The sequence below is a fragment of the Primulina huaijiensis genome, chromosome 1 (genome assembly GCF_012295235.1).
Source record: "Primulina huaijiensis isolate GDHJ02 chromosome 1, ASM1229523v2, whole genome shotgun sequence".
Lineage (NCBI taxonomy): Eukaryota > Viridiplantae > Streptophyta > Magnoliopsida > Lamiales > Gesneriaceae > Primulina > Primulina huaijiensis.
This window is the reverse complement of record NC_133306.1, coordinates 24,936,651-24,954,844: the sequence shown is the minus strand read 5'-3', so window position 1 is coordinate 24,954,844 and position 18,194 is coordinate 24,936,651. Positions and strand designations below refer to the sequence as shown.

The 18,194-nt window shown below is 32.7% G+C and overlaps 2 protein-coding genes across 8 annotated transcripts; one reads left to right on the top strand and one right to left on the bottom strand.

Moving 5' to 3' along the window:
• Positions 1–3,626: 3,626 nt before the first annotated feature.
• On the top strand, positions 3,627–7,929 carry LOC140987898 (serine/threonine-protein kinase D6PK-like). Of its 4 annotated transcripts, XM_073456661.1 has the most exons (4): positions 3,627–4,054; positions 4,860–5,475; positions 5,761–6,491; positions 6,911–7,929. In XM_073456661.1, exons 2-4 carry the CDS (start codon positions 5,032–5,034, stop codon positions 7,728–7,730), a joined length of 1,995 nt encoding a protein of 664 aa, XP_073312762.1. In that variant the 5' UTR covers positions 3,627–4,054; positions 4,860–5,031; the 3' UTR covers positions 7,731–7,929. The 4 variants fall into 4 exon arrangements, with proteins under 4 accessions (XP_073312762.1, XP_073312736.1, XP_073312754.1 ...); XM_073456635.1 differs by having other exon boundaries at positions 4,860–6,491; positions 6,911–7,922; XM_073456653.1 differs by lacking the exon at positions 3,627–4,054 and adding an exon at positions 4,080–4,377 and having other exon boundaries at positions 4,860–6,491; positions 6,911–7,922.
• Positions 7,930–9,363: 1,434 nt separating this feature from the next.
• Positions 9,364–16,256, bottom strand: LOC140987877 (histone deacetylase 9-like). Of its 4 annotated transcripts, XM_073456610.1 has the most exons (15): positions 16,164–16,249; positions 15,997–16,063; positions 15,791–15,903; positions 15,594–15,711; positions 14,263–14,337; positions 13,964–14,183; positions 13,128–13,191; positions 12,386–12,478; positions 12,195–12,303; positions 11,986–12,035; positions 11,818–11,908; positions 10,565–10,635; positions 10,239–10,337; positions 9,619–9,685; positions 9,364–9,492 (listed from the first exon to the last, which is right to left on the bottom strand). In XM_073456610.1, exons 2-15 carry the CDS (start codon positions 16,031–16,033, stop codon positions 9,407–9,409), a joined length of 1,293 nt encoding a protein of 430 aa, XP_073312711.1. In that variant the 5' UTR covers positions 16,034–16,063; positions 16,164–16,249; the 3' UTR covers positions 9,364–9,406. The 4 variants fall into 4 exon arrangements, with proteins under 4 accessions (XP_073312711.1, XP_073312703.1, XP_073312719.1 ...); XM_073456602.1 differs by having other exon boundaries at positions 15,997–16,256; XM_073456618.1 differs by having other exon boundaries at positions 15,847–15,903; positions 15,997–16,256.
• Positions 16,257–18,194: the final 1,938 nt, after the last annotated feature.

Sequence of the window (18,194 nt, the reverse complement as noted above, 5' to 3'; positions counted from 1 at the left end):
CATCCTAATCCCACTGCTTGTAAATTAAGATAACATAAATTTAATCAATAAGAACAGAAACTCACATCTGCAACCAACAATAGTAGCACAAGCCACAAATCCACCAGCCATTTTATTAAGAATGTAACATGCTAGAAGAAGGAAGGAAGGAAGGAAGGAAGGAAGCTCATCAGTTTCCTGCCCTAGTCATCGATTGTGACTTGTGAAAGAAGAAAAAGCCTGAGAAATGTTGGCCTCGTCTTAAAATGGGACTGTTGGGTTTATGGGCTTGTTTGTCCTATGAGATTGGAATATATGTGGGCCTCTATAAATGGGCCTAGATTGTGGGCTTCATTTTTTATATAAAAAAATTCGGTCCTCCCATTGCTGGAACAAAATTTGTAAAATAGACAATTTTCATGCATACTAGTAACCGTGGCACACGCGTTGCGTGTGTCCTGGATACATGTGGCTAATATATTAAATATTCATGATATTACAACATAATGACGTCACAACATAAAGAAGATAGTTTATTCTTCACAGTGGCTAGTTTGGAGAAGAAATAATATTATTTTTAACGTGAACAGTTTTCTTATGACGATGAATATAATATTATTTGTTAAGAAAAAATATAATATAGAAAATAAAAAAGGTAAAATAGGAAAGAAAGTTGGTGTCCTCATAGAGCGGTTATTATTAGGGGCTCAACTATAATAAAATAGTAAATAGTAAATATAAAAAATTAAAAAGGGTAAAACAAGAAAGAAAGTTGGTGTCCTCATAGAGCGGTTATTATTAGGGTCTCATACTTAATATAATAGTATAGATAATAGTATAGACGATAGATTATAGATTGTGTGAGGTTAATTGCTGTCGAGTTTTGAATCTCGAACCTAAGACTTCGTTGATAATTGGATTTTATGTCATACTATACATGATATTGATATTCGAATTCCTCGCAAAAATATATCAAGAGATTTTTCAATTAAATATTATGTATATAAAAAAATTGTTTACCGGCATGTGACAAAACCGTGGCTATAATTTTTTTCTAACAATCCGGGATTTGAAACCCCAAACGAAACCATATTTCTTAATAAAACCATAAAAAAAGCTATGCAAATGAATTATTTTTTATATTTAATGATCCATTAAATATAAAAATGCATAGCAAAAAGTACGAAATTAAGTTTATGTACATGAATCACTTACATTGGGAGAAAAGTGAAACATTTGACAAATTAATCAATCATTGAAATGAAATAATAATGAATATTTTCATATTTAATCATTAAAGGGTGTATATATGTTTGAATATATTTTTCTTCCAATCATATTGAGAATGTATTTTTCACTTCAATTCCTCCGTAAAATTTCTTGATAGGGGGAAATTTGGTCGATTTAGGTACAAAAATGGATCATTACACAATTTAAAAATGCCTTTGGCTTTAAAAAGTTATTATAATAACAATTTTAATTATTATTCATCTATTTGAAATCATTACATAATTTAACAACATAATTACATTCCCAATATGTAATTCAAACATATTCCATTCTGATATTTTTAGGAATTTTGAAAAATTAAACTATTTACTTACTATGTTTTAGGAAAGTATAGAAAATAAGTTTTTTGTAACATGAAAATACGTTAAGTATACAAAACTCCTCAAAAAGATGTAAAAATACGAAAAATCATGAAAATAAGTTAAGTATACAAGACTCCTCAAAAAGATGTAAAAATACGAAAAATCAACACGTATGAGACGTGAATTTGAAACTTTTCTAAATTAAATTCAATCAATTGAGTTCGAATGAATTTGAAGTTCCACGATTTCAAAATTTTCAGTCCAAACATGATTCAAGAGTTTGAAAACTCGATTCACCTCAACTTCGATTGCTCATATAATCGTGTTCGAGACTATTTGCAACAATCTTCGTGTCTGACTCAGAAAAAAATAAAAAAAAAACTAATAGTAGGGACAAAAAACCATCAAAATCCATAATTTTAGGAGTTGGGACTTTTTTAAGAATAACAAACAAGATGTGCCAAAATAATAAAAATCAAAGAATATGATGAAAAATAAGGCATTATACATGATTAATAATATTTATTCTATAATTTTTCAATGGAAACATTAAAGTGAACCAACCCCCCAACCAACACCACACACACCCAAAAAAAAAATGGAAATTAATCTTTTTTTAAGAAAATAAAAGGTTATTTAAGAAGGAAGAGAAGAAGGTATGCTATCAACATAAGTGGTGTCATCTCAATTCAATGAGCGTGCTCAAAGTAAAGCTACCCATTTGATTTTTAAAGTCTAAATTTATTTATTTTAAATAATAATTACAACAAAATATTAATTAATATTATCTAGGTAATCAACTTCAAGTTAATAAACTTAACTCAATATTAAAGTAAAATAGTTGACCAGAAAGTTGAGCTTATTTTTATATTGAAAATAATATAATTTCCTTCTGAACTTAAAGTATTAATCTACTTTATTCTATCGTATTTATCAATGAGATATAACTCACATATTAGATGTATAATTATATACGTTTCATCACCACATCTCATTGATAAGACGATAAACGAACAACATATCAAAATTATATATATAATCACGTGACTATGATTTACAAAATACACGTCTTATATCATGTGGGATCGTATTCATAAATCTAATGGATGAGGCATGTTTCAAAATGGTAAATTTCATTTTTAATTAGTTTGAATGACATTATTTTGGTCTTATCTTGTATGAAATGTGTCAAAAACATCTATGGATTTATAAATTTCGAGATTTTTTTTTTAATCCACAATGTTTAATTTATTGCCAACAGCTAAGGGAAAAAGACACTATGCAGTCCCCTACAAAATTGGTCACGTTGGAATTAGTTTTTAATGATGAATCAGTGTCGAGAACCAAAAACATCTGAATTTTTTAAGTCGGGTGACCTTTCTTATGTACTGAAAAGCAAAGGGATCCAAATTAACCACATTAAAAATTGTTTGTATTTGGATATATATTTCAGTTTCAAAATATGATCTCAGAAGATCATGGATAAAAAAAAATGGCAAAAACTTGTGTGAGACGGTCTCACGGGTCGTATTTGTGAGACGGATATCTTATTTGGATCATCCATGAAAAAGTATTACTTTTTATGCTCAAAGTATTACTTTTTATTGTGAATATGGGTAGGGTTGACACGTCTCACAGATTATGATCTGTGAGACGGTCTCACATGAGACCCACTCAAAAAAAATAGAGTAAGATCGAGAATAAAACAAAAAAAAAGACTATAAATAAATATTTAAATAACGTACTTATACAAAAAAAAATAATAATTGTGAATTATATATTTTTTATATATTATTGACAAAAACTTATGTGAGACGGTCTCAACGGTCGTATTTTGTGAGACAGATCTCTTATTTGGGTCATCCATGAAAAACTATTATTTTTTATGCTAAGAATATTACTTTTATGCTGAATATCGATAAGATTGATACGTCGATAAAGATTCGTGAGATCGTATCACAAAAATCTACTCTATATTATTTTAAAATCAGGAAGACCAGAAAATGAAAAATCTATTTGTAGTATAACCTACAGGATATTTACATGGCTGACACGAGTCTTGAATTGATTAGAGACCATTTTTCAACTCGACTTTTGCGCCAATATGGTGCCAACACAGCACAACGAGACCATACTCAGTTCACCAAAATCATTCATCAAACAGGAACAAAGAAAAAGAAACAGTGCCGCTTATCGTGATCTACCTCAAGAAATCCTCAACGCTCTTGTTGATTTTCCCTCTGCTTTACAGATTACATTGCTTTCTACTCTCTGTTTTCTTTTTTTCTAATTTGCGTCACTTTCTCGTGTTCTTTTATTTGAAGCGAAAATCACGATCTTTTTCAAAGATTCTCGGTGTCTTGTTTGTTTTGTTTGTTTGTCCTCTGTTCTTCAGTTTTTTTTCAGTTTCAAATCATGTAGAGAAAAGGGATACATGGAAAAAGGGTGAATCTTGGTTCTTGATCCTTCGATCCCTTTAGAAGGTACCTTCTCCTGTTCTTTTTTTTATGTTATTATCGGTCTATTTTGGTGAATGTTCGTTTGTTTTTTGTGTATACGGTAGATTTTGTTTGGATTTTCTTGTTTAGTTTCTTGCTTATTTTGTTTTTGATAGTTGTGGGACATGTGGTCCATGTTTCTTGATTTGTCAGTGTTACTGGTCTGGTAGTGAAGGAGACTACATGAAATAAATTCGACCGATTAGTTTCTTTCTTCCTTTTTCTGTTTTATAATGAAGTATGAAAAATGATTTAGATGGGCTCGCTGTCATGTTTAGATTTTCAATACTCTTTTTTAATCCACAGAGGTATCTTTTCTTATATGTCTCAGATTTATTTATTATTATGATTTTGTTTTTGGTTTTTGATAGATTTCTGTTGATTTTCTTGAACTGCGCTTGTTCTCGGCTTAGTTCACTTGAGGATTCTTGAATTTTTGTTTTAGCAAAAATTTATTTTTGAGCTAGGGGATGGGGTGTTTACTGTTCTAGACCTCTCCCATATTTGCCAGAGGCGCTGCCTTTTATCAAAGTTCTTAGATTTGTTCAATACGTATCGGGAACAAAGTTGAATCCTTTTATTTGAAAGTATGAAGTCTAGATTCTAAGTATCCATTGAGAACTGCGGTTACTATTCTTATGTTCATCTCTTGACAATAAAATTTTCTTGATGGTGGAGTGTTCTATGACTTTTGCTTTTCTAATCTTAGTCTAGTTGTGAAGGTAAAGTTACTTCCATGTAAATTTTTTTTGACTTCACTTAAATCGATTGTTTTGTGAAATGAATTCAGCTGACAAAAAATTGCTACACCGTGGACTTTATCCTATGCAATGCGTGATTAAGGAATCTCGTGGGCATGTTTGTTTGGTTGCCATAGCTGGATCTCTTCGTCTTGTGTCCATGTCAGAGAACCGGTTAAGATAATAAGCTTTTACTGCTGCATCAGATTTTTACTGGCGTAGATGTCTCTCACCCATGGTGTGTCGCCTATTAGCCATGAAATAGTAGAGCTGACAGAAATATACGATTCCGATTCTAGAACCAGTGAAAATGTTGAAAAACATAATGCAGGGAAGGGTTTAAAGAAGTATTCTATCGCGGATGACATCAACAAACTTTTTGAAGCTATAAATATTGGGAGTTCTCTTCAAGATTTAGGTCCACACGAGCGAAGATCTAGAGATACTTTGCACAAAAGTGCTATGAAAAGACCAATGAGAGTAAGCCCTTCTCGAGTTGTGGGTATTGGAATTACAGAACCGGTGAGTTTGAAACAGGCCCTGAGAGGATTATGCATCTCTCAAGCATCTGAGATGGCAGCAGTGAAGAAACGAATATTTAGACCATCAGCTTCGCCGGGCCAACCACTTGATGATGCAAAAGGGAATTCAGTGGCGATATCTTTAGTACCTGAAATTAGACACGAATCTACAATTAAGATTTCAAAAGCTGAATTGGAGCAGAACGGGAAATTGGATTTGCCATATTCATCGACCAGGACCAGATTTAAGAATAAACTCTCAGATGAGAGTTTGGTTATGGAGAGGGGAAAGCACGAGGTGCATCAAGACAAGCTACAGCATTTTTCTTTATCATCAAACTTCAATGAGGAAAGCAAGCTCATCAAACCTTTGGACCGAGGTTTTGGTTTTAGCAAACAAGGTTCAAGAAGCCAGGTCTTTGTCAAAAAGAAGACTGTGAATGAGAAAACTTTGGCCAGCAAGATTCGCAAGGCCGATTCTATCCTGGAAAAGGGGTGTGAAGAATTGGACAGAGTAAGAGCAGAATCAAGTGGTAATGCAAACCCGGTATTTGGTGCAATATCTGTGGACTCTAACAAAAACAAGAATGACTCGAATCCTCGTATCTTTCGGAAACGAAAGATTGTAGTGAGAAAAGCTGATGAAAAATCAACGTCAAAGGATAAAGGAGAGACTTCTCAAAGCTCCAAAAGTAGCCTTGGGGAATATAGCAGCACAACTAGTCATAGTGAAGACAGCTATATAAGTGCATCTAGTCGGAGTGGCTATCGACCTCACATGTCACGGGATATGAGATTGGAAGCCATAAACTTGTTTCAAAATCAGCACGGAAGCTTGGGATTGAGACACTTCAAGTTGCTGAAGAAGCTTGGAGGGGGCGACATTGGCATTGTATACCTTTCTGAGCTAATCGGTACAAGCTGCCTCTTTGCAGTGAAAATAATGGATTTTGATGCTTTGGCTAGCAGAAAAAAAATTTTGAGGGCTCAAACAGAAAAGGAGATACTGCAGATTCTGGATCACCCGTTCCTTCCTACTCTTTATGCTCATTTTACTACCAATAAATTTTCGTGTTTGATTATGGAACATTGCCCTGGTGGTGATCTTCATGTTCTCCGTCAAAAACAGCCGACCAAGAGCTATCCCGAGGAATCCGCAAGGTAAAGTTTTGAAATTAAGTTTCCTTTCCCAAACTCTCCTTCAGTTGAATCAGCTTCTTGCCTAAGTGAATGCGCGATATTTATCTGATAGAAAGAGTTTTTGTGCATATTTGTATTGAGATGTAATCTGTCACTTAATCCAAACTTCAAGAGGCACACTTTAGAAATCCAAATGGAGAAATGGTTAGAGAAGGTTATGTCAAACAGTTCTTTTAACACGGCTGTTTTTGTCACCTTTTCGAAATTGGACTTGGTAAATACACGATACATCTTACCTTTACATAAGTTGAATGGTTCGAAATTTTATGGAGTTTAAACATAATATTTCTCCTGTAAATTAATGTTGAATTAGGTGTTAAATACTTAAATCATGATCGTAGTTATAATTTGAATCATATAAATAAGTGTATCGTATACAGGTTCTATGTTGCTGAAGTCCTTCTCGCAATGGAGTACCTTCACATGCTTGGAGTAGTGTACAGAGACTTGAAACCCGAAAATATTTTGATTCGAGAAGACGGCCATATCATGCTCTCTGATTTTGACTTGTCTCTCAGATGCAATGTTAATCCAATGCTACTCGAGTCATCTTCCCCAATAATTGAACCGCCAAAGAAAACACCGACTCCACTCTCAGCTTCCAGCTGCATCGACCCTTTTTGCCTCCACCCGAACTTGCAACTTTCTTGTTTTACTCCGAATTTTTTCTCAACAGTGGCCAAAACCCGAAAACTAAAATCCGAACTAACATCCCAGATCATTCCTCTTCCACAACTTGTAGTTGAGCCCACTGATGCGAGATCCAATTCCTTTGTAGGAACTCATGAGTACCTGGCTCCCGAAATTATCAAGGGGGAAGGTCATGGAAGTGCCGTGGATTGGTGGATGTTCGGAATCTTGCTCTACGAGCTATTATACGGTAAGACACCCTTCAAAGGATCAAGCAATGCGGATACTATATCAAATGTGGTGTCCCGATGCCTCAAGTTTCCCGACTATCCAACTATCAGTACTCATGCTCGAGATTTGATCACACGGTTATTGAAGAAGGAACCCGAAAGTCGGCTCGGCTCGGTAAAGGGTGCACTTGAGATTAAGCACCATCCATTCTTTGAGGACCTAAACTGGGCTTTGGTAAGATGTGCAACACCTCCAGAGGTGCCTAAGTTGTTTGATTTTGGAGGCTCAGCTCTTGACAGTAAGAAGATCAAGTGTGAGACAGAATATGAGATGTTTTAACTGTGGGAGACAAATAAATAGCTTAGATATTCTTTTTTAATGATATATAACATTTGTGAATGTATTAGGATCATGTAAACACTGATAAATTATTGAGAGACATGAAAATCCCAAAGTGGTCGCCCAAAAATTTCAACAGATTCGAAATATATTATTTTTAAACATATAATTCTTGTATGATGTAAGACCTCTATATTATGTCTCAATTATTGGGAGAAGTGAAATGTATCACCATTTTCCAAGTACTACAATTTGGAATTGATTGATGTCCTTCAAATTCTCCTCCATGCAAACATATATTCCTTGGCATATGATTTTTACCCTCTTTTGTATCTTTTTTTTTTTAAATGTAACAGATAATTCTTATGGTGAACATTGACATATTGATAAGATTTTTTTTTGATAGTGTTTGTTTAACTATATTAAGATGGGTTTTGTATAAACAAAGAATTGGAGTTTAGTTAGTCTAAAATTCAAAACGATACATCAATAATAAGAACAACTTTTAAGACATAATTTTAGATTCAATTCAAAATAGAGAAGGGAAGGCAAAAAGTAACATAATCCTTTATAAGTTATAATCATAATATAATGTTACATCTAATTATTTATCAAACAATTAATTATAAATCATATTCTTATTCAATCAAAAATATATTAGATATAATCATTCTATTTTTTTAAGTAAAGGGATCGGAACGACCGAGAACTGATCACGAGTCCGGTTCGAAAACCTCTCAAAAATCGTTCTATCGGTCAAACCGATTAAAAACCGATCAGACATGTTTTGAACAGGTAAACAGGTTAAAAACTGGTTAGACCAATTCACAATTTTTTTTATTTTTTAAAATGTTATTTTTGGTTATATATATTATTATTTAGATTTTAAATTTTGTTAAAAATATTATTTTAATAATATTATAGTTTATTTGATTTTTTAAACATTGATAATTATACATTTAAGATTTTAGAATTTAAATATATTATTTACTATATTATGTTATTATTTTATATAATATAACAATGTTCCGATCCGATCGAACTGATAAAACCGATTGAACTCATATTTTAAGATAAATCGATCGCACACCTATCAGATTATGAAAAGATTGATTAATCTTTCCACTAACGCAATCCACGAGTATTGCCATTTTCAATGAATCTAGATCGATCTTTTTCACATAATAAAATCTCGTAGTTACTGACAAGACCCATCAAACATAACTTTAATATATCGTGGATCTTTTACCACTGAGACAGTGAGACCCAACTTATGTCCGTTGATGAAGCGAGGCCCACGATTTATCATAGAATCCCGTTATGATGTTTGAGTAATCTAATATTTTGTTTGATATAACATTTGAAAATATATTTCCTAGTATTTGGTGCTGTTTTGACCAGAGACTTTGGTAAGATATTTTGGACGATAGACATCACATTTAATTCGACAGATTTGTTACTGCAAACGTGAACACCACAAGATGCACAAATTCTGTTCTACTTCTACTTCTACAGAACTAATTGTAGGTGAAATACATGCACAAATTCTGTTCCTACTTCTACAGTAACTAATTGTAGGTGAAATACCAATAGGGAGGCAGAAAATGTCTATACACTATAAATGGAGACATAACACTCTCGATGCATAAAAATCATCAGAACCAGCATTACGCTTCTCATGTATCATCCATTGTCTGATCATTGTCATCGTCGCCTTCATAATATTCATCATCTCGCTGGATTTGCTTGTCTCTTGTTTGTCCTAGAATGACATTACAGTCCAGTAGAATGGTGCCACTTAGTATGTTGATAAAATTATATTAATACAAGATTAAAAAAAAAAAGGAATGACCAAACTCTATTTTCCAACGTTACAGCAATTACTTACGATGAATACGTTCATCGGGATTCTGCTCATCTTCATTGATATCAGGGATGTAAAAATCAGGCGGCACCTACAACAGGTCATACAGATTTCAGTTTCCAATCCTCGATTGATTAAATAGTCATAGCAAATACCATTCATATTTTAAATGGTTCAAAATGCAGTTTTATTCGTCACGCATCAGGTGCTTCTATGATCTTAAAAAAAACGAAGATGGTTTGGAAATTGCAACCATAGATAAACCATGCTTGTCACATAAAAATATATATCACTTTGAATATTAAAATCTCTCACTCTTTCGCAGTCAGCCAAAATGTGATATCTTATTCTAGTTAATAAATAATTACTATAAAATGTGGTTATTAATACAAAAAAAAGTCTAATAGAGTAATGAGGTAGTGAAAGAAACAAATCACATACTCTAGTTCAGAAAGAAATAGCAAAAGTTACGAGCATAATGTGCTCTTCAACATATAATTACATTAAGAATAGGATGTTACCAACACCAGTAAAATCAATTGTGCAAATCAACAGCATTCACTATCCATGTTTGTTCAAAAAATAAATTTACCTTGAAAAACTAACAGTAGTTTTGAGTTCGAAGATATTGTTAGCCTGCTTACCTCATGCATCTGTACACCAGGAGCATGTTGGATGGAGCTAAGATTTTCACAAACTTGCTGTCTGATTGAGTTGAGATAAGATTTGGTGTTCATATTCTCCTGTTCAATCAAAATTTTTCATATAAGATATGAAAAACCACAATGTCATTGCTTCCTTATTCAAACCACAACGCACATTTCTTGTGATCAACAAAAACATGGTCGAAACAGTACATAACACAAACTTAAAAAGGTTATATCTATTAAAGCTTCATGTATTAGCTGGTACAAGTCGATCAAGTAAGTAGCATGGTATATGAATTAATTAGAACAGTCAGTTTACTCACCATGTGCCCACTTGGAGATTTCAATGAGTAATCTGGAGCAAAATATTTTATATAATCATTTTCTGGTATCTCTGTAAAATTGAAATTACGTTATTTGGAAAAGATGAACAAAGAAGTTCCGCCCAGCAGTAAAAAGACGAGATAATGATGGCTCAGTGAACAATGTCTCGCAAATGCTTACGTATTTCAGAGGCTAGGCATGCTACAATAACAACATACATTAGCATAAAGCAGTAGACTAAACAAGAAATAGGCATGAAGTCATTATAAATAAGAAGGAATTGTCAGTCTCGTTAAAGTGACCAAAGCTCATCAAAGGATGCCTAAATGATGTTTCTTCAAAATAAACAAATAATAATTTCCATGTGGTAAATGAGTAAGCATGTTGCATCTGTGAGATTAGCAAGTCAAATTTACAGAATTCCAAGTATAGCGTGACTACTTGTCCGTGGACCAAGATATTGTCAAGAATCAAGATACATCTAGGGAGAAACACATCTGCATATGCCCAGCAGAGGAAGAGAGAATGAATACTTGACATATCAAATTTGGCAAAAGAAACAAGAAGGTGAATAAATTGGGCCCTTGCGTTATTGTTATAGTAAGAAAGCCCATCCCTCAAACTTGAGAACAATAGTGATATTTATAGAATAGTGATGCCACAGAAGAATATGATGCCATTTGGTTGCACTTTCAACTCAATTCAACTACAAATTTCAAAGTTACGTGTAACTTTTTCTCGGTCTTTTGATACAAAGTTTAGAAGTCCATGTGATATGTAATCAAGCAATATTGTTTTAACGATTGAGTGAACAGAAGAATATGATGCCATTTGGTTGCACTTTCAACTCAATTCAACTGCAAATTTCAAAGTTACGTGTAACTTTTGTCGGTCTTTTGATACAAAGTTTAGAAGTCCATGTGATATGTAATCAAACAATATTGTTTTAACGATTGAGTGAAAAAGGCTAAATAAAAGTCATTGTTTGGAAATAATATGTGATTATGTATCAACGGTATTTTGAATAATTGATTTATAGTCTGAGATTCTGAAATAATAATATGATACATCATTTTGAAAAGAAAAAAAAAGTTGAGTGAAACTTATTGAACGACAGGTAAAACTTAAAAAATCTAGTTGAATTGAATTTATTAGCGTTGGATGGCTGTGAGGGTCCCAGGGGTCATATGCACTTCAAAAATAGAAGTAACCAAATACACGAATTAAAATAAAACAAAATCCATAGACATACCATTAGGGAGCTCCACACCTAAAAGAGCTCCCGTCTCCACAGTCCAACATCTAGCAACATTCTCTTTAGTGTATCCTCCACCTCCAGTTACCTGTGAAAAGAAAACATTTTATGGTCAACCTGAAGTCCCTGCAGAACAATTAATTTTATTCTAAGCAACAAACCTACCAGCAAAGGCAAATTGAGCTGCTTCACAAACTTAACACAAGCTGCATGGCCTGTTGAAATAATTCAATACAACTAGTAAATACCCAAATAAATTGCCAATTTGGCGAGGAAAATGGGTAACTCATAAGGCAGAGCACATAACAAAATGATAATTGACAATAAACAAAACGGGATAAGAACAAAAACTGTTTCAATTACAAGCAGAGCACCATCAATCGAAAGGTTGAAGCAGCCCAATCGATCCCCAGCAAGTGAATCTGCTCCACATTGAAGAACAATTGCTCCAGGAACATAGCAGTCCATAACCTTCGTTATAACCTGTAGCACTACAGATTAGAAACCCAAAATTCATCGATTCCTAATAAGGAACTTCTCATACTAAAGTTTACAAAAATGTTACCGTCTTGAAGAGACGAAAAAAGCTGCCATCATCTATTCCATCCTTGAGAGGGACATTTATAGCATAAAATTTGCCTTCTCTCTCCCCTACATCCTTCAAAATTATTTCAACAAATGCATTAAACTTCTTTAATAACAGCATACAAGTCTTAAATTGGCTAAAGGAATCACCGAAAGCATCCTAAACGCTTTTAAAGCCCTCTATGGACTACTAAGCGAATGGATTTAAAAGATAACAGTGTAAAAAAAACTACATATATACACAGTCTACACTTCCACGAGCACATTGGGCCAATTCATTTGATACTAGAGTTTAATTTTCCACTTCAAACCTGAGGATAATACACATTCAGGACACCTTAATGACATAAATATTTTTATTATATGGTACCGTTAAAGATTCCGCAGACAAGCCTGGAAAACACATATTTTACATTTAATCTGCAAGAGTGTGGGTGGGTGTGTATTAAATATAGAAGGCATATTTCATTTTGCCTATGCTGGTCAGGCTCGCACCCAAGATTTCATCGTGGTAGACAACAGATGAAAATGTGAGCAATGGCTGAACATAGCCAGGTATTTAGAGTACTTGAGAGGCTTAATATATGAAGAACAAATGGAAAGAACATCTGTGGAACTAAATTATCAAAATTTTCAAAATACATTGCATTCAGTACGCTCTGTATGTTCTGCTGAACAAAAATGAAAGGGAATACCCAAAGCTCAAACCCTAGAGGAAGTACCTTAACATCACCTGTTCCAGGAAAGAACAAATCTCCATATTTGTGAAAACTGACAGTCATTACCCTGAATGTGCAAGTGTAATTGAAAATAAAAAAAAAAGGCAATGAGACAAATCACAGGTCATATCTATATTGGTGCATTAAGTTTCACAAAAATGAAAGGTTTACATCAAAGTTGGATATGCATCATATTATGGAAATAGTAGTTTCCAAAAGCATAAGTGTGCTCAAACAGAAATCAATGCCAGGTCCTTGTAACAGTTTCCAGAAACACCCAAAAATTCTCTGTATTTTTGGGTTATACCTATTTACTAAAGAATAACAAATCATAGCAGAAGCAAAGAAAATAGAACTCATCAGGAGAACGTCTCCATTCTCAATTCTTTACTTATCTCGCTCACATTTATCTTAAGTATCATATAATCCATCTTCTGTAGTTCAGTTCAATATCTGCTAATGGGTAATTTTAACCAATTTTGATAATATTATCGAGTAGGAATAAACATAGCCCAGTGATGTTAACTTTAACACTGTTAAACTCCCTGTTTCGTAGGATAAGTTGGAAGACACGACACACACGGATGTTAGCTCAGCTTCCCTCAATTCACAAGGCATGTACTATTCATAAAAAAATTATATTTTTTCACAGGGCCAACATGCTACATTGGCGCCAACAGCATTAATGGCATGGCACTCGTCCGTCAATAAAAAAAATCTCCTGATGAGGTCTTCTTCTCTCCGACTGAATTATGCATGAAATATTCAACATTCAATAATATGGACATGTTGTCAGCATCTTCATTTGTAATGTTTACACGACTGTCTTAGTTTTAAACCTGTCAGTGAAATAAAAGGCGTCTTCAACCCCGTCACCATGATGCACATCAATATCAATATACAGCACGCGGGCATGATACTTCAACAGCTCCAAAATTCCCAAAACCAAGTCATTGATGTAACAAAATCCAGATGCCTCACACTTTTTGGCATGGTGCAATCCACCAGCCCAATTTACCGCAACGTCACAGAGCTGGTTATTTAATCTCCGGGCAGCATCTGCCACAAAAATCAACCAGGATCAGTGAGGTTTGTTCAACCTCAAACTCTGGGTGGAAGACAATTACATCCTGATTACCTATAGTTCCACCCGCATAAATTTGGCAAAACTCAAAAAGGTTGTCAAAGACTGGACAATCTTCTCCAAGATTATCTATGGGAGAGAAAAAAAGTAAAAGTCAGACAAATTAATACTAACCAAAGCTATTTTATCGATTAAAATCAGGCAGAAAACTTGTAATCTGAAAGGTAAGCAATTATCCAGAAGTTTTTGTTCCACGAGTTAGGAAATCAAAGAGTGTGTTGGCTTGTTTAAGTTACGTATTTGTTTTCTGTTGCCATCCTCCCAACATAAGAGCAATCAGTGATGTCTCATTTTTATTTCCTTGAATATATTTTCCCTTCTTTCAACATTTTTAGCATCATCATCACTTTTAACTGAATTTTCCATCACTAAATATTCTATAACATATAAAATTTGAAATATTATGATTTATCAAATAAGGTCAGACACGATTTGATACAATAATAAGTCTATTCCGCCGAAACAAAATGAAATATTCATTTTATTTACCCCAAATATTTCCCCAACAATAACGAAACAAACCTGTTATGTCCTAGCCTCAAAAACCAGCTACAGTAAATAATAAGTGTGCAGCAGTTATCCAACTATGATAGTATGAAAATTCTGGCAGTGGACATTAAGAATTCTAGATAGAGGATACGAAATCAAAAACTCAACTTTTCAGCAGTGTTTAAAATATCAATATATTTGTTGATTTCAGAAGTATTTTCATTGAAGATAAATGATATGAATCCAATATAAGTTCCTAAACACGGATTATAACACCTCTCCAATGGGACCTTATCTCAAACCCTCCCTAAAAAGAAGACCCATGAAAAAAGTTTTTCATCTCTTAATGCAATTTACTCTGATGCTTATAATCATAAGCATAACAAAAATATACCACATGCATCCAATGTCATTCAATTAACTTGATCTCTCACAAATGCAAAGTAGATGACATTAAATTAAGGAAAAATAAAAAAGTTGTTAATATGACCCGTAGAAGTGCACATCAGTTCCAAATATACAATGGAAAAATTCGAATTATAATGCATTAAGAAAAAATGAAACATTAAAACACGAGAAATATGGTGTGTCCGTGTAAGATCTAAAAGCAATGACACAAACAAAACGCACATGGAACTTATATTTCCCAAACTCATGACTTATGTGAAAGTAACTCAAACATAAATATGTGTATGTAAAATCCCACTTCCTAAGATTTCCTCAAATACAAATAAGACATAACAGTTTTCATATCCACAAAATGATGATGTATTTAAACTATTTCAAGGTATGCTACATTTGAATACGGTAAAATCGATACAAATCTAAATATTCACATTTTGTCATCTCATTCGAGAACAAATTCTGAGTGTCTGGGGTGATTCGCTGAAGAAACTCCACATAATCCGGAGAATGAAACTGAGCTAGCTCTACTGGGTATGCTTTATGAGGCCTCTGTAAAACAATATTTGATCAATATAAACCAATAAAATAACATATAAAAGCTAAAATTAGTTGAAATTTTGCAACGAACATAAATCTCCATCTTCTTATGGAGCTCATAAGCGAGAACCAAATGGTGAGTCATACATAACCGGTGCGGCTTCATTGGGTGATTCGACCCAAAGTACACGTTCCCCACATCCCCTGCAGTTCAAATGATTTGGTAAGTCCATTTCACTTCTTTATAACAAATACACATCAACGCATGAAAGAAGAAAATGAGAAAGAAACAGAAACCGTCGTAGAAGTAGGAGATTTTGTCCTTGCTGCGCATGCTAGAGTGAGGCCTGATCACCGCAGAACACTGATTGAAGAGTGATGTTTTTATTCACCGAGATTTCTTTAACAAAAAGTATAATTCACCACTTCTATGGCAGAAAGTTCAAGGATAATTCGTAACTCACTTGTGCAAAAACCAAACCCTAGTTGTTTTAGGAATTAGGTTTTCGGCAAGCGTATCCATGATTGGAAAACCCGAGATTAAAATACGATACAATTTAATTTAGAAAAAAATCATGATTTTAAAAATAATCTTTACTAAATATTTTACCATATGTCTTTTATAATTGAAATATCATATATTGTTTTTTTTATTTTGAATTATTTGCTCCAATTTTTTAGAGCCTAGTTATCTGAAAAAATAAATAAATAAAAAGACGGATTCATGTCAATTGTCATGGACTTCATTCCCCTTCTCCGTCATTGCTCTACATTTCTGTTCATTATTTCAAGCAAGTTACTTTATAATCATTGTTCAACTTCTGTTCTCAATTTTTATGCACTTTTGAACTTGCGTCATTCAATATGTGATAACTGATTGAAATCTAATTTTAAGAATATATAATTCCACATAAGAGGTTCCATAAGAGACGGTTCGAATCCACCATAACCCTGTGACATTCCATTAATTCCCGATGATTAGACCCTAGAACTCGGATTTATGTGATAAGTTGTATGGTTTTCAAGAACTCAGCAAAAGAATTATTTCAACAATCAGCAAGAACACATAAATATACACATTTTAATACATACAAATAAAACAAATTCAAACAAATTTCAACTTTAAAATATTCTTGTTGAAGTCAATATATCACGAATCTTCCACTCATTAATACATACAAATTAAAGAATTCACACATATTTCAAAAAATGCATACATATTTCAACTTAAAAAAATTCACACATATTTCAATTGCAATAAATCGCAAACTATTCACTTATTTCTAACTTAAAATTATTATTAATTAAAAAAACTTAAAATTATGAAAAATTCATGATAATAATTAAGTCAAATTTTTAACAAAAATTAAAATAAAAATTATAAAATTTTATTGGAGTCAATATATTTAATAATTTGACAGAAACAAAACTTTTTTGCCATATATCTGTGCATATATATTATTATAAACAAAAAATTAATCATTATTTGTGTAAAAAAAATTAGGTGGGCAAAAAAATGGAATTCATACATGTTTGAAGAACTACAATGGATGTGTTTCAAAGCTCCTAACGCATGGAATTGATGAGAGAAGAAAATAGATTGAGAGAGAAATTGATGGTAAGTATGATTTACATGATATCATTGTAATTTGATATAATAAAAAGATTATTTTGATAAATTAATTTAAAACGATATAATTCCCAAATTATAGATTATAGAGAAAATAAATAAACTAGTGGTAAGTGCTTGATGCGTTCATATTTTCATATCTTTATTTGAGTTAATTAATCAATTGAGATTAGGAAAATTTAAATGGTTTAAATTGATTTCATACTTTTTAATCATGATTTTTATTTTGTAAAATTATCAAAAGTGATGAAATCGAATTAAAACGTTATAAAAAATTAATTTGGATGAGTTTGTCACAATCTTTAATTTTGATTTATTTATCTTTCAATATCAATTGTTTTTTCCGATTTTTCATTATCATTGATGTTTCGTTTGATTGTTACATTGATCAATTAGTTTTTATTTGTTTAAACTACTGTCGAATTAAATATTAAATTCGGAATTGTTTTCCATAAAAAGCCGGATTTGGAGTAAATTTCTGCAAAATCAACACCAAGTTGATCTTCAACGGTAGCGGAGCTGACATCCAACATCCATTAAGAATATAGAATGAACAGCAATAGTAAGCCTCTTAGTTTAAATTTCCTCCTCCACAAATATCAAAAACATAACAAGCAAATTCATTCAAACTCTAACAGCAAACAACAAATTCGAGCAACATAAACTAGTAAAATAATATATAAAAGTTAGTCGACTCATGATTAAACTAAAATAATTTAAGTTGCTTTCGTTACACGAAAATAGATTCATCCCAGATAAACTTCAGAAGATGTTGTTAGTAAATCAGAATGTTGGTTACGTAGAAAATACAAATACATAACAACTATATAAGAATAAGATTTAACTTCGAAATTGTTTCAAGCAA

Excerpts from the sequence above, each read along its gene's own strand:
- LOC140987877 (XM_073456602.1), bottom strand. The coding sequence starts at position 16,033 with ATGCGCAGCAAGGACAAAATCTCCTACTTCTACGACG. Across the intron at positions 12,304-12,385 it reads TTTTTCGTCTCTTCAAGACG|GTTATAACGAAGGTTATGGA; the intron begins GTAACATTTTTG and ends GTAGTGCTACAG. Across the intron at positions 11,909-11,985 it reads AGCTCAATTTGCCTTTGCTG|GTAACTGGAGGTGGAGGATA; the intron begins GTAGGTTTGTTG and ends TTCTTTTCACAG.
- LOC140987898 (XM_073456635.1), top strand. The coding sequence starts at position 5,032 with ATGTCTCTCACCCATGGTGTGTCGCCTATTAGCCATGAAATAGTAGAG. Across the intron at positions 6,492-6,910 it reads TATCCCGAGGAATCCGCAAG|GTTCTATGTTGCTGAAGTCC; the intron begins GTAAAGTTTTGA and ends TATCGTATACAG.